Below are 14521 nucleotides of genomic sequence, written 5' to 3' on the forward strand. Positions count from 1 at the left end.
GGGTGAGGAGTGGTGCCTGGGATAGACCTGGTGTTACACCGATAAGGAACCTACAAGGTGACCAAGAGAATGCTGGGTAGAGAAAAGCCCCAGGCAGCTCGCCCACAGGAGGAGCCAGCCCTAAAGTGCAGTCCCAAGCTAGATGTGGCAGGGCCTCTTCTTTTATGGTACCAACTCCCCTGGCAAGCCGGTTAAGTTAGCTTATTCTGGCCAGGAGTGAGTCAGACAGAGACAAGGCTGCCTGACACCAGGACTGCCCCCTCTCCCTTCTGCAAACCACCCCAGCCAGTGACATCTGCTCCCCACTAGCCACCATCACACACACCCATCTGCCCCTCTCTGGGGCCCTGCTTACCTGCCCCTGGAATCTTTCAGTTGGCCATACCTTAGGACACCTGTCAGAGCAAGGTGTCCCATTATCTCCTGCCTGGAAGGCATCCGGTGTGTGTCTGCCCCTGTTTACACCTCACCCCACCCCCTCTGGAATACTTTCTGCTTATCTTCCCAGATACTCCGGCTTTAGGCCTTTCTAGAAGTATCCTTTCAGAATATTAAGGAGGTGGTGGGTGGGGTGAGGGCAGTGGGGGTGGTAAGAGAAGGAACTCCTTTTACCTGTTTTGTTCTGGCTGCACTGCAGCTCCTCAGAGAAGAGTTGGTGGAAAAGACCTTTGCCAGTCTGAGCATACTTCCTGGCCAGGAAGCACCCTTCCTCTCCCTCCCCATTACGTTCTGCACACCTGTCAAATCTAGAAAAGTCTGGGGCTTGCCACAGGGAGGGAAGAGGCTGAGCAGGGGCAAACATAATTCAGTGCTGAAGGACCTTGTATACCAGACTGGGTTTTGATAAATGATGCGTGGTTATTTCCAGCCTGAGAGAGAGAGAGAGAGAGAGAGAGAGAGAGAGAGAGAGAGAGAGAGATTCTTAGAGTGCTTTTGTTTCGAGTTTGCTGTGTGCATTTCCCCCATGGCTGTGACTAATCGTGAACAGGCTTTTGTTTAGAGAGACTCTCAGGACTTCCTGGTAGGAAACTCCATAGCATTTTCTTGCATTCGAGGCCCTGGAAATCTAGAACCGGGTCAGTACCATAAGAAAGATAGACCACATCACAGACTGTCTCAACCCTTTGATACCCACTGCCACGCCCACTTCATCATTTTGAGCTCTGTTCTCATTTCTGTCACCTCAGAGCTCCCCTGTGTGTGTGTCACTGTCACAGGAGGGCAGCTGCATAGTCTGTACTGGGGGAAGGGACTAATCAAATCTCCAATGTGCCACTGCCGGTTGCCTCTAGACTCCGCCTACCTCAAGGTCACAGACAGTCCTACCCACCTTTGTGTCCCCGGCACTGGAACCACGCCTGGCCTAAAGGGGGTCCTTGCTTGCATGGACTACTCAGTTTGAGGTTAGTGTTTCTAGGAGATAAACTTTGATGTCATGGGTGGGAACTGAGGCTGAGCACGTCCTCTGGTGTGATTACGCTACCCTGACCCCAGGGCAGGCAGCCCCCCCCATCAGACTTTGGTCTTGGCTACTTGTCTCTAGTTTGTATACAAGGAACATGCTACAGTGCTGAAGAGTGGCCCTTGGACCTGCTTGGTTTTAACAAACATCTCACCTATTTCAAAGTTTCACTGAAGTGACCTTATTTATTTATTTATTTATTTATTTATTTATTTATTTATATGAGTACACTGCAGCTGTCTTCAGACACATACTAGAAGAGGGCATCAGATCTCATTACAGATGGTTGTGATCCACCATGTGGTTGCTGGGAATTGAACTCAGGACCTCTGGAAGAGCAGTCAGTGCTCTTAACCACCGAGCCATCTCTCCAGCCCCTATTTATTTTTTTAAATGAAAAATTTTAATTAGAAACTTTACACCACTAAACTTCAGTAATTAAAACATTTTAATTGTATTTCTTTATTATGTGTGCGTGCGTGCGTGTGTCTGTATGTGTGTGTAGGTCAGAGGATAGTGCATAGGATTCTCTTCTCCACTTTTCCTCTGTGGGTCTGGGAGATTTATCTCAGGCCACCAAGAACTGTTTCCTATTGAGCCAGGCATCTTACCACCTTTAATTTTTACATATTTAGTGGCAATAACCAACCATGTCCAAACCCAAAGGACTCACTGATAAGCCTTCAGGAGTGGTTTTATGTTTGAACCTAGTAAGGTATTAATACAAACACAGCCTTGAGCAGGGGCCACCTGCTGAGTAACCTCAGCCCTGAGCAGGTTTCTGCCAGACCCTGGGGGTTAGAGGACAGGAAGACACTGGTCCTAATCTGCAAGTCAGACGCAGGCCAGTTGGCAGGCTGCTGTTTTGGACCCAGATGGGCTCTCATTTGTAGTCTGGTAGTGAGATGAGTTAAAAGCTACCAAATTTGAGGGTTAAGATGCCCTGAACTCCGTGTTATTTAAAGCAGTTCTTTGTATGGCCATCTGGTCACACGCTGCACTGTCTTAGTCGGAGATGCTAAATTCTGGCTGGGAGAATGGCTGTGTCCCCTGAGAGATGCGTGATGTCCTCCCTAGCTGAGTAGAGCACCCATGGTAATGAACTTCTCAACCCTCGTGCCCCCATACTCCCTTAGCTTTCACATCCCCTACCCCCTTTTCTTACCTCCAAAAAATTTCCAGAACTTTTTGATTGTAGGATGTATGTACTGTGATCTACACACTGGCCACGGCTACACACTGGCCACGGCTACACACTGGCCACGGCTACACACTGGCCACGGTAGACACTTCAGCACCCGGTGGATATGAATTACCCGATATTAATTATAGGTTTTCCTAGATATATTTACATCTTACTGCCATAGTAATTTCCAGGATGTCAGTCAAGGATGAGTTAACTTATATAAAGTCTCTTAACATAGCCCCTTCCTCTATCCATCCATCTCCCGTTTACTGTAACATGAGAATTTTATACGGAGTGAATATTAATGGCTGTAAATTAAGGCTTGACTAATCTTATTTGTAATTGACCAGCCAGAGAGTGAGCATTTTCAGCTCTGTGGACCACGTTGTGTGTATGACTACCATTCAGCCCATGATAGCAGCTAGATTGCTCCTACATTCAGGTGAATGCTTACCCTCATACTAATAAAACTGCATTGACACCAGTGGGCATCAGAGCACCCTTTGCACTCTGGTTTGCAGCCTTACCTGTACTATTAAATACTGTCAGATGTGTAGCATACACTATAGCCAATGAATGCTTTTACAGTGGGACATTGACGTGACTAAGACAGTGACAGGAATAGACTCTTGAGTCACCTCCAGTTGAACCTCTAGATTCCCACAATCCACCAGGGTAGCCTTCTTCACCAGCTACCAAAGGCCAAGTGCTAACACCCACTTGTGTCTCATAGGAGAACCATGAACAGGAAGTGCACCCAAGAATGCAGCTATGATTGGCTGGGTAAGACTGACCACCTACCCAGCCCAGTAGCTCCCATGTTAGAGCCAGCAGCATCTCTGTGGGTGGCAGTGTGGGTCATCCTGTAATTCCTGAGCCCACCACCTGTAATTTTTGCAAGATACAAAATAAGAATCTTAAAAATAAGTTTTAACTTACAGAAAGAAGAGCTTAACTTGCCAGTGGAGGCTTTGTTTGCATCTGTTGCTCTCATGGTAGGAGCTTTAAGTAGGGAGGTGACGGAAACAAAAGAAACTGAGGACCAGCAGGAATGTCCCTCCCTGTCACCTGGAGTCTGAAGTCTAGTGTGGTCACAGGGCAATGGGCTCCCAGAGAGGACTATGACCCCAAAGATTGTTTGGTTTCTAGGGTGACAGGCACAAGAGCAAGATCATCTCTCGAGTCAGGCAATTTACTCTCCTCAGGCAGGCAATTTCCCAGAGCAGGGTAGAAACGCTGACAGTATAGTCTTAGCTATGAAGACGCTGAGTGGAAGATAGGAAGAGGGGAAAGAAGGGAGGGGCCATATGAACCATCTGCTCTCCCCTCCAGGCAGCGAAGGCTTAGGACCTTGCTTGATAGACAGCTGTCAAAAGTGTTCAGCTGCCTTTAATCGCCCACACTGCCGATGCGGGTGGGCATCTATCTCAAGAGTCAAGGAACCTCTCAGTCAATTCCAAAGTGGAGGGTAAAATATGAATGGTGGCAGTGGTCAGGGGGCTGAGAAAATGGCTGAGCAGGTAAAGTCCTTGCCGTGCAAGTACGGGGACCTGAGTTTGGATTCCCTCTAACTTCTATACAGCTCAAGACACAGTGTGAGTGTCTATAATTCCACTGCTCCTACAGGGAGGTGAACAGTGGAGACAGGAGAATCTCCAGACACTCTTGGGCCAGCTAACCTGACATATGCACCCGACAAACAAGGATGCGCTGCCTGAAACAGGGACTGATACCTGGAGTTGGGAGTTGTCCCCTGGTCTCCACATGTGTACCCTACACACACACACACACAGAGAGAGAGAGAGAGAGAGAGAGAAAGAGAGAGAGAGAGAGAGAGAGAGAGAGAGGGAGGATACAAACCCAGCGAGGAAAACGTCATTTTTGCATCTCCCTGACTTCTTGCCCCATTAGATCCCAAGTCCCCCACCCCACCCCTGGTGCCCACACAGCGTAGTCTTGGAATAGCTGCTGGGGACCAACCACGGCTACCCTGGGCTGAGTGACAGAGATGACTAAGAACATCCATTTGAGCCAAGGTGACTCCCCAGCCTCTCCTGCTCCCCAAGCCAGCTATGGGGCCCCTCAAACTCTGCTGGCCTCCACTCGCTAGTCTGTCACATCATGAATCTTGCTGGCCTTGCCTGTACAAACTCAGTGGCTTTGCTGATGGGTTGATCTGCGGGCTGGCATTATACAGACTTGCCAGACAGGACTTTAGGATGGGCTTGGTGAACACAGATGTCAATCATCTAAGAGGGGCGTGGTCCATGAGAGCCTCCTCAAGCCATGCTCACAGACTCCTGTCCATGGGGCCGTCCTCCCAGCGATGAGCATGACCTTACTTCAGGTCAATGCAGTGGGAAGGAGGAAGGACACCGAGCCCAAAGGCTTTGTCTTTGTAGCCTTTGGTATGACTGGCCATTTCTTTTCCCTAAGAGCTCCAACAGCCACGTCTTCTTCACAGCCACCCTGGGGTTCTTCATATCTTTCAGAACTCCAAAGTCCTGGCCAAGAAAGAACTGGCTTATGTCCCAATCATTGGCTGGATGTGGTACTTTGTGGAAATGATTTTCTGCACGCGCAAGTGGGAGCAAGATCGGCAGACGGTTGCCAAGAGCCTGCTGCACCTCCGGGACTACCCAGAGAAGTATCTGGTACGTAGGGAAAGGAGCAGTGTGCTGTCTGGCTCCTGTGGAATTATGTGTGGCTACCACACGTGGGAGTCACTTCAGGACTGTTCTGTGGGTGACCACACAACTGAGTGCGACCAGGAATTACATGTGACCTGAGGACTTTGTGGGGCATGAGGACACTTTGGGACTGACCTGGCATCAAGTGTGACTATGAACCTCTTTGGGACTGTGAACCCTGGTTGAGCTTAGGGTTGTGTGACCATGGGATCCTCCTGTGTGACCGTCATCCTTTGCTTTTCAGTTCCTGATCCACTGTGAGGGCACACGGTTCACAGAGAAGAAACACCAAATCAGCATGCAGGTGGCCCAAGCCAAGGGGCTGCCCAGCCTCAAGCACCATCTACTGCCACGCACGAAGGGCTTCGCTATCACCGTGAAGTGCTTGAGAGATGTTGGTAAGGACGCTGGGTAAACAGGATCTTTGAGGCTAGGTGGGACCTGGGATAAGAGGCAGGTTCCTGTCTGGCTGGGCAACTCACATTTCTTCATCCGGTGAACACTTCCCTCTGCTGGTTAGTGGTGGCACTGCACTATGCGTGCTGGAAATGCAGGATCCCTGGAGGACCCGCTGAGATGGCCTGGTCATAGAGCTGCAGTCTTTGAGGCCACCTCTTGCTTGTCTATTGCTGATAGCCACCTGCAGATGATCTGACCTATATGCTATGGCAGCTGGCCCATGAGTCTGGAGTCTCATGCCGGTATATTTAAAATACAGAAGGAGGCAGTGGTCAGTTGCCCCTGGCATTCTGACACGACTTCTCCCATTACCTTTTTAACCTTCCTCTTCAGTTCAAAACACGTTTCTTCTTTTCCTACGTAACCCCTTTCTTTCATATCCCTGTTCCCCTGGCTTTCAGCTCCAAAAGAGGCTTGACTTCTTACCTGGGCTGGATTAGACTTGATGCTGCTTCAAGTGTGAAGGCGCCACAGAGCTGGGCAGGCCTTCCTAGAACTTCATGTACTAGGCGTGCCAAGAAAATGCTTTATCCCAGAGGAAGAGGTGGGCCATGCTGGCCCTGGTCTGTTGCAGAGGCAGGTCAGATGTGGCTTCTGGCTTCTATAGCCTTGTCTTTATCTCATGAGGGGGACTTCCTTAGTCCCATGTCAAGGATTTAGCCAGGGCACCAAGGACATCAACAGGTTAAATATCTTCTGGGCCATGCCCACCTTAGGTACCAGAGCCCACCAGGGAGAGTGGTTGAGCCTTTGAGGACAGTGCCTCTAGACACTCCTATAAGCCAGGATGGGGACCTTCTCCCATAGAGAAAGATAGTGGACATACAGACCTGTAATGGGGTTAGGTATCAGGGGATGTTGATTTCATCACATTTGAATCCTTGTTCATGTGACTGGCATCTATCACCCCAGCCCTGTGTGATGAGGCATCGTAAGACCACTCTCCAGAACTCCTAGGTTTGGAAGATTGCGTGTTGCAGCTAAGCAAACTGCACACTGCTGGGTAAAGGTGGCTGTGGGCGCCACACCCAGCCGCACTCTCAGATTCTTTCCTTTCTCTGCGGCCATCTGTTTCTACCATTTTTAAAAATACATTGTATCCACTTGCTTCTCTGTCATTAAACCACCCATTCTTTGACCCAGTAAGCATTTTTGGAGCCTAAACCAGGTCCCTGGGCTCCCGCAGCAAGGTTGGATGGAATGTGGAATATGCCGACGAGATAACTTGGAATGTGCTTATAAGTTACTGTCGCAGGGGCTTTCATAATAAAGACATGGAGACATCTGTATTAGTAGAAGCCTGTTAGCCTTTGTGCTGGGGGCAGTCTCCTGACTCACCAGTCCCTGTCACCTTATCTGGACTGGGTAGCTCATTGTTAGCTTCCTTGTTCTGTTCCTCCCCCAGCTCCAGTCCCTAGCTCCGTAGTTATATCAAAAGCCACTCCCTCCTTCCTGTTTAAAAAAGGTCTATTAGCATAGAGGGAGAGGTCTTACAGCTTACCCACTCTGAACCAATCAGCAGCAGGACTACACCACAAATTAGCATAGAAGGTGAGGTCTCACAGTTTACTCACTCTGAACCAATCAGCAGCAGGACCACACTATATATTAGCATAGAAGGCGTGGCCTCACAGCTTACTCTGACCCAATCAGTAACAGGACTATACCCTGTCAACCTTAGTGTTTAACTAATCTTTAGTGTTAACTTGGCCACTATCTTTTCCCTCCAGGATTTAGATGTAACACCCTGGCTTTGTGGCTGCTTCATTTTGGGAGGGCACAAAAATGCTCATAGAAAGGGTTACACTGGGGCTGCAGAGATAGCTTAGCAGCTACGAGATGCTTACTGCACTTGCAGAAGACTGGGATTCAGTTCCCACCGCTACTATCTGGTGGCTCAGAACTGCCTGTAAATCCAGCAACAGGGGATGCGATGCTCTCTTCTGGCCTCATGTGTATGTACACTCATACAGACATGCATCCACATAGTTAAAAAATAAGTCTTTTATTAAAAAGAAAATGGCACTTGATAAGTTTATAAATGATGGCTATTGTTCTGTAACATACACATCATTAGACGAGTCGCAAATATTGGCATTTGCGACTACTAGAAAGTCGCTTATTAGCGTCCTTATTAGTACAGATCTGACAGACATCACTGCTTTAAAGCCCACGTGGCCACAGGAGTTACTCTGTTTCCATGACTTGCTTACAGTTGGCTTTCTGATTACAAAAGATGACACATGTTCAACGTAGAGCAGGTGAAGAATCTAGAAAAACCCAAGGAAGAGGTCTCTATCACGCGTGTCATTAGTAGACGGGTTACGGTGTGCGTATGTCTTCCAGTGTGTGTGACTACCAAGCAGAACCGGCCTCACCTGCTATATACTGCCTTGTTTGTCTTGTCTTATAGTCCCAGCTGTATATGACTGTACACTCAATTTCAGAAACAATGAAAACCCAACACTGCTGGGAGTCTTAAATGGAAAGAAATATCACGCTGACTGCTACGTTAGGTAAGTTGGCCCTGCTTCCTTCCTAGAAAAGGGAGGGCTTGTTTCTAAGTGCTAAATCACAAGGAGTCCTACTTCCAGAAACATCTGCTTACCATCTCACTTGAAGTCTGCCTCCCATTGAACTTTTCTTCATCTTTTATTTATATTATGAACTCAAGAGGCACACCTCCGGCACACCCTGGGGAGAATACCTTCCCTCCCAGTTCCTTCAGATCTGTTACCTAGCTCGGCTCAGCTTGGCTCGCTCCTCTCAAAGAGCTCTGGGTGGACAGACAGGAGCCCAGTACTCATTGTCAGTCAGTCTTTGTAGACACATTTCCTACGAAGATGGATCTGTTCTTTGCAAAGACAAGCCAATTTTTTTCTATTATTATTATTATTATTATTATTATTTTGGCCCGGTTATTTTATTGGCTTACACATTGCACCTAACTCTTGATCTCCAGAATGTCACCAAGACTAGTGGAATGACAATGGGAAGATGTAGCAGACAGGAAGCCACAGGGCCATTTGCTCAACAAGTTACTGACCTTATGTACTAAAACCCAGTCTGAGTTGGGTCAGTGGCGCTGGTCCCCTATGCTGTAGTCATTTCGAAGGCCATCCAAGAGCCCCTGAAACATCCACATACAAGCAGACAGAGGGTACAGAGCTTTCTGGGTAAAGACCCCTTCAGATGCCAAATTCCAGCACACCATGACGAAACCCAATGGTTAAGCACTCTGCCACGCCACTCAAAATGTTTAAATATACAAACGTGCTTGTGGACTGACAGGCTGTGTGAACTCCCTGGAAATGCTTCCAGCTTTTCCACAAAATGGGGAAGAAGCACCATCAGTGTCTTTTCTAATGACGCTGGCACAGGCTACCTTTTGCTCAGTGTACAGCAGACACAAAGGCACCATTGCCACCCAAGAAGATCCTGAGCACGACCTCTACCCCTGCTCCCACTACCAGAGACCGAGTGGGTCCTTTCTCCCTGGATTTCTTTTGACACTTGGCAAGCGCTCCACTCAGCTAGATTCTGGGATTCTGGTAGGGTGTAAGATTGACCTCTGCAAGGGCTGTGGGGGAGGGGGATTTTTTTAGTAACTGCTGTTTTTTAGTAACTGGAGTCTACGTGGGAACTGGAGTAGAGTACACAGCGTTCACCTCCAAAAGCCAGCAAGCGTTCATGGCCACCGTGGAGAAGAGTCCTTATGCTACCCAACACACCTGTTCATGTGTAACCAACTTAATATGACTGGGTCATTCTTCAGTATATACGACACATCTAGGGCACTACTGTCCAGCACATGCTTAAAAAGTGAAACTGTCTGCCCAAGCTCCAGCTATCCAAGTGAAGACATGGTTGAAAGGCCTTGCTAACTTTCTTTCCTGAGACATGTTTAACGTTCTTACTTGCAATCAGAGATCACACAGAGCAAAGAAAGAAATGCCGATTTTCTGGAAACATGCAGGGACCCAAAAGGTCAAAGGGCGTTTTCAGAGAAGCTTCAGTGTCCTTACTAATATATTTCTGGGCACAATGGGGTTGTGAATTGTCCCGTGGAAAATTGTGACAAACACACTTGTCCGTGGACCAAAGCAGACAGCCTCGAAATGTCATCTTTGAAGGGCCAGTAGCCCAAGAGCATATGGAGAGGGAACCCCGAAAATTACTTCTCCCTGTTCAAGGTGAATCGGCCTCCCACCCTTGTCAGCTCCAGCCTGACAGCCACCCAGGAAGTGAGCTCATTTTCTGGGCAGAGTAACTCAGAGGTCTCTATTCTTTCCAGATTCCCTTACCTTCTCACATGCCAGTGGAGCCTGAGCTTCTAGCATCTGCCTCAAAGTGGCTGTGCCCCAGTAGAGGGCAAAGGAGCTATGCATGAGATGGTCCGCCATACTGTTGAAATAAGTACTAGTGTGTAGTCCCATATATATGGTTTCTGCCCCTATTGGCCTGCGTCACAAGGAACACGAGGTAGCACTGTCCTCTTGGGCGCAAGCAACGTTGGGTTTAGGGAAGTGGAAGAGGGAGAAAGGTAGATTCCCCACTCCTGACAGCATCTCTCTGTCATTGACTTGGTCCTTCCTTCATTCTGCTGGGCTGTGGCTGCATTTTGGGATTTCCACCCCTGGACTGCTTCCCTTCCCTCCTCCACAGGGTTATTAGCAGCCAAAACTGTCGCTCAGAACTGTGGTCTGGGGCCTCACTGTGGTTCTGTCTGCTAGCTGCTCTCTGCTTTTGCAGGAGGATTCCCATGGAAGACATCCCTGAGGATGAAGAGAAGTGCTCAGCCTGGTTACACAAGCTCTACCAGGAGAAGGTGGGTGTACCTGCAGGGTTTAGGCTTCAGGATGCCATTCTCATGGGTGGGCACTGGGAGCCAGTTGTGGGTGTCCCTAAGGATCAACATGGAAGAACAGAGTGAAACACATTGTTAGGTGGCCTCACAGAAAATAAAACCATCCTGTGCATGGAGTGGACCCACAGGGGGTAATAGCTGTTCTGTATGGTCCAAAGAATAAACAACAACAGCTAGACCGAAAGGTTTCAAGTGAGTGAGTGAGCTTATTAGAGTGAGTGAACTTATTACCATGCAGCAGTCAAAAGGAGGGGAAAGACCACAGCAAGCTTCCTCGGTGGAGGAGTCACCTGAGTAACAGTCATGCCGGAGTTCTCAAGGGAGCTCTCCGTTCATGGATGAGCTTCTGGCTTCCTCTTCCTGTCCACCTATCCAGGCATTTTTATTCCATGGCGTAAACAGAAGTAATTTCTGCTGAAAATGGTCCACCTTTCAAATGTTCTCAAAGGAGTCCACGTTTTTATTTCTCCGAGTTGCTTGCTAGTTTCCTTCCTCCCTGTCGCTGCAGAGTCAGTCAGGGGCCAGGGGCCAGCCATCTCTAGCACAGTTATGGAGGACAGTTGAAATAAACAAGCTCACCGGGTGGTGGCGGTGCATGCCTTTAATCCCAGCATTTGGGAGGCAGAGGCAGGCGGATTTCTGAGTTCCAGGCCAGCCTGGTCTACAGAGTGAGTTCCAGGACAGCCAGGGCTACACAGAGAAACCCTGTCTCGAAAAAAAAAAAAAAAAGAAAAGAAAAGAAAAAAAAAAGAAATAAAACTCAATGAGACAAGGGAGTCTCCTAGTTCCCAGAATCCCTTCTCCACGCTCAAACAGCATATGATGGTTTACCAGTATACTGTATGTATAACAGTGGTCCCGTAGCCCTGGGTTTTTCTTCATGACTGTTACCTGGCACTTTTCCCCATGGGAGGCCTCACTTCGGTAACAGATGCCATCTTGACTGCTCCTGAGCAAACTATGTCACTTCAAAGTGTGACCTAAGAATTTGGTCCTGAAGGGTCCCCTTACCTTTCCTGATCCAGCTCCCCAGCTCTGCCTGCTTGTTCTTGCTGTGGACACAGGCTTGGCTTACATAGGCTCCTCCCTCCCAAAGATGTAAGCAGGGCACAAGGAGAACCTGCTTATCATTGCCCCAACTTGACCTCATGGAAGTCACCCCAAGCAAGGGCTGGCACCTCCTGTGAGCGGTACCTTCTAGACCCCTAGCCCTTTGTCATCCAGTCTCCGAAGACTGCAGACAGGCTGATGGGAACCTGTGTGTTGAGAGGCTAGACTGACAGTGTGTCTTATGCTGTCTGTGTGTGGAGCTCAATGACCTTTCAACCTATCCCACTGTCCTGCTGTGCTTCCTCAGGGCCTGGATTGGGTGAGCATGACTGAGGGTAGCCAGCCCCAAGCTTGAGCTTCTATCTCCTGCACACAGGAAGGATAGTGGTAGCTGTCACTCCATGTGACACTGGAAGAAGGGGGACAACCAGGTAGCCCTGACAGTCCCCAGTAGCTCCCACAAAGTACTTTCTGTAAGGTACCAGTAGGTACCACCTGGAACCCAGCAAGGTGTCTGAGGCTCTTTTCTCTGCCCCCAGGATGCCTTTCAAGAGGGATACTACAGGACAGGGGTCTTCCCAGAGACTCCATGGGTTCCTCCACGGCGTCCCTGGTCTCTGGTCAACTGGTTGTTCTGGGCGTCCCTGCTGCTCTATCCTTTCTTCCAGTTCCTTGTTAGCATGGTCAGCAGTGGTTCGTCGGTGACACTGGCCAGCTTGGTCCTCATCTTCTGTATGGGTGAGTGCAGAGCCAGAGGCTCAAAGTTGAAGCCAGCATGCTCAGCAAATACCAGATGTATGTTAGGAGGTGCTCCTTGCAGGCTGAGTGGTACCCACAAGGGCCAGCCTCCCAGTGCTGTCTGCGGTCTGGATGTGTGCCCGGGTAGAACTGCACGGCCTGTATGGTGTGACATGGAGCTGGAGCCCCTTACTTTCCCCCACCCCCAACAGATGGTGAGGCGATTCTCTAAACTCCTCTCAGGACTGAAGTCCTATTTGCCCACCCTCTGCAGACAGCGCTGCTGGCTCCCTCCCTTCTCCAGAGGGAAGCAGACCTGGGACCCTCCCTAGGGGACTTCTCCCCTAAAACCAGGTCACTAGGCATGTGTGAGGAGGCTTAGGAAGTACCTTCTTCATTCTTCACAAAGGGTTATTGTAGACGCCAAGCCTCTGTCACCTGGGTGTGCCATTCTCCCGGGCACCTGAAGGCCATGTCTGATTCTGAGACTTATGGGAGCATGGATAGCTTTCAGCTTTTTCGTGACTGAGAGAGAACGGCACAGGCCTGGCCAGGAGACAGGTGCGCGTGTCCTGAACAAATAGGCTGGCTATTTGTGTGAAACAAAGCACTGTGGTCTCTGGGCAGTACAAGAAGCTGAAGTGGGAAGTGTCTCAGGACAGACTCCCATTTGGAGCCTGGTGCTAACAGCATCTCTTAGTGACTACTGCAGTCTTAAAAATCAAGGCACATGGCCTCTAACCATAAACTTGTTTTCCTTGTTACTTCATGATTGTAGTTTTGGTACTGTTAAATGAATTGCAGTATAAATACCTGTGTCTTCCAACGGTCTTAGTTGACCCCTATGAAGGGTCGTTTGACCTCAAAGGGGTCACAACCCACAGGTTGAGAACCACTGCACCTTCTGCTGCACTGCAAGTGCATCTTCTGCACCACTTTTTTTTAACTTAGTACCTTGTGAGCGAGCACCTTGACACATCCAGCACTAGGACCACCAATTTTAGATCCTGAACTGGATCCTGGGAAGGAGGTTGGCTGGGAGAGCCAGGTGCTGAGGGGCTTGTAGGCAAGAAATCCCACTTCTGCTTTTAATAGCTGGCCGGCCAGCAGAGGAGGGCCATGTCCTCTGGGGCAGAGACCTACATTCCTTAAAGAAGAAGAGGGATGGGGAACGGTCTCTCCTAGGTGTGAAGCAAGTGCCCAGTGGCCTGAGCACTCGGCCTGGGGTGCTGTGGTCATTCAGAAAATTTCCCAGAAGTAAACTTGTGTCCTTGCTGACACGTTTACACCCCGTCCCCGGGCCAGTATTCCTCCAAACTGCTTTGTTCCAGTATTCCTCTTCTTCCTGGGGCCTTTGGATCAGAGACTACATCTCTTACCATTTCCTGTATGTCCCTTCTGCTGACATGACACTCCACCCGAGTGCTTATATCTCAGCTTCTTCACAGGTGTTCTGCCAGACACCTCTTCATGTGCACAGGCTGGCCTCCATGTCCTTGTCCACTGTATGGTCATGTGTAGCGTCCTATACAGAGAATATGATGCTACAGCTTTGTGACACATACACCATAATTTGGGGACTGTATCTGGATGCTCACCTGCTGTACCATAAACAGTGTCTGTATGTAGGCTGTGTTCAGTGATTAAAAGAGGCCTGGCACACAAGGAGCTCAACATCCCCCTCCTCCAGAGGGACTGCTTACAGGGCAGTTTCCAAGCAAGCAAGTTTCCTAGTGGCTCTGTGAATTCCCAGATGGGTCCAGCACATTCAGGTTCAGAAAGCAAGGGCTCCAGGGGCCAGTGATTCTGCTCTCTATGGTCAGCCCAGACAATGGTGGAGTTAAGTGGGTATACAGTGCCTGCATCCTCACAAAGTACCTCCTCAGGCCACTGACCCACAATCTCCAATGAACCATTTTTTGCCTTGGAAAGTGAGGCTGAAAGCAGAGAATTCTGGGAACTCTGTGGACAGGTGTGTGCTGCTTACCCAATTCTGTTTCCCTCCACTGTGCAAGGATAAACTGCCCCATGTCATCCTCCCCACAGAGCAGAACCTCTGTTTCCCTTTT

The 14521-nt window shown here is 49.2% G+C and overlaps 1 protein-coding gene across 1 annotated transcript in view; it reads left to right on the forward strand.

The window, feature by feature from the left end:
* The window catches only part of Agpat4 (1-acylglycerol-3-phosphate O-acyltransferase 4), a 107685-nt gene that overhangs the window by 92415 nt on the left and 749 nt on the right, over positions 1-14521 (forward strand). The window contains exons 4-8 of the mRNA XM_028772761.1: positions 5141-5302; positions 5583-5736; positions 8211-8313; positions 10550-10625; positions 12254-12452. Coding sequence (XP_028628594.1) covers positions 5141-5302; positions 5583-5736; positions 8211-8313; positions 10550-10625; positions 12254-12452 — 694 coding nt within the window. The remainder of the gene's footprint in view (positions 1-5140; positions 5303-5582; positions 5737-8210; positions 8314-10549; positions 10626-12253; positions 12453-14521) is intronic.

Source organism: Grammomys surdaster, unplaced genomic scaffold (genome assembly GCF_004785775.1).
Source record: "Grammomys surdaster isolate TR1022 unplaced genomic scaffold, NIH_TR_1.0 218, whole genome shotgun sequence".
NCBI classification, from domain to species: Eukaryota; Metazoa; Chordata; class Mammalia; order Rodentia; family Muridae; genus Grammomys; species Grammomys surdaster.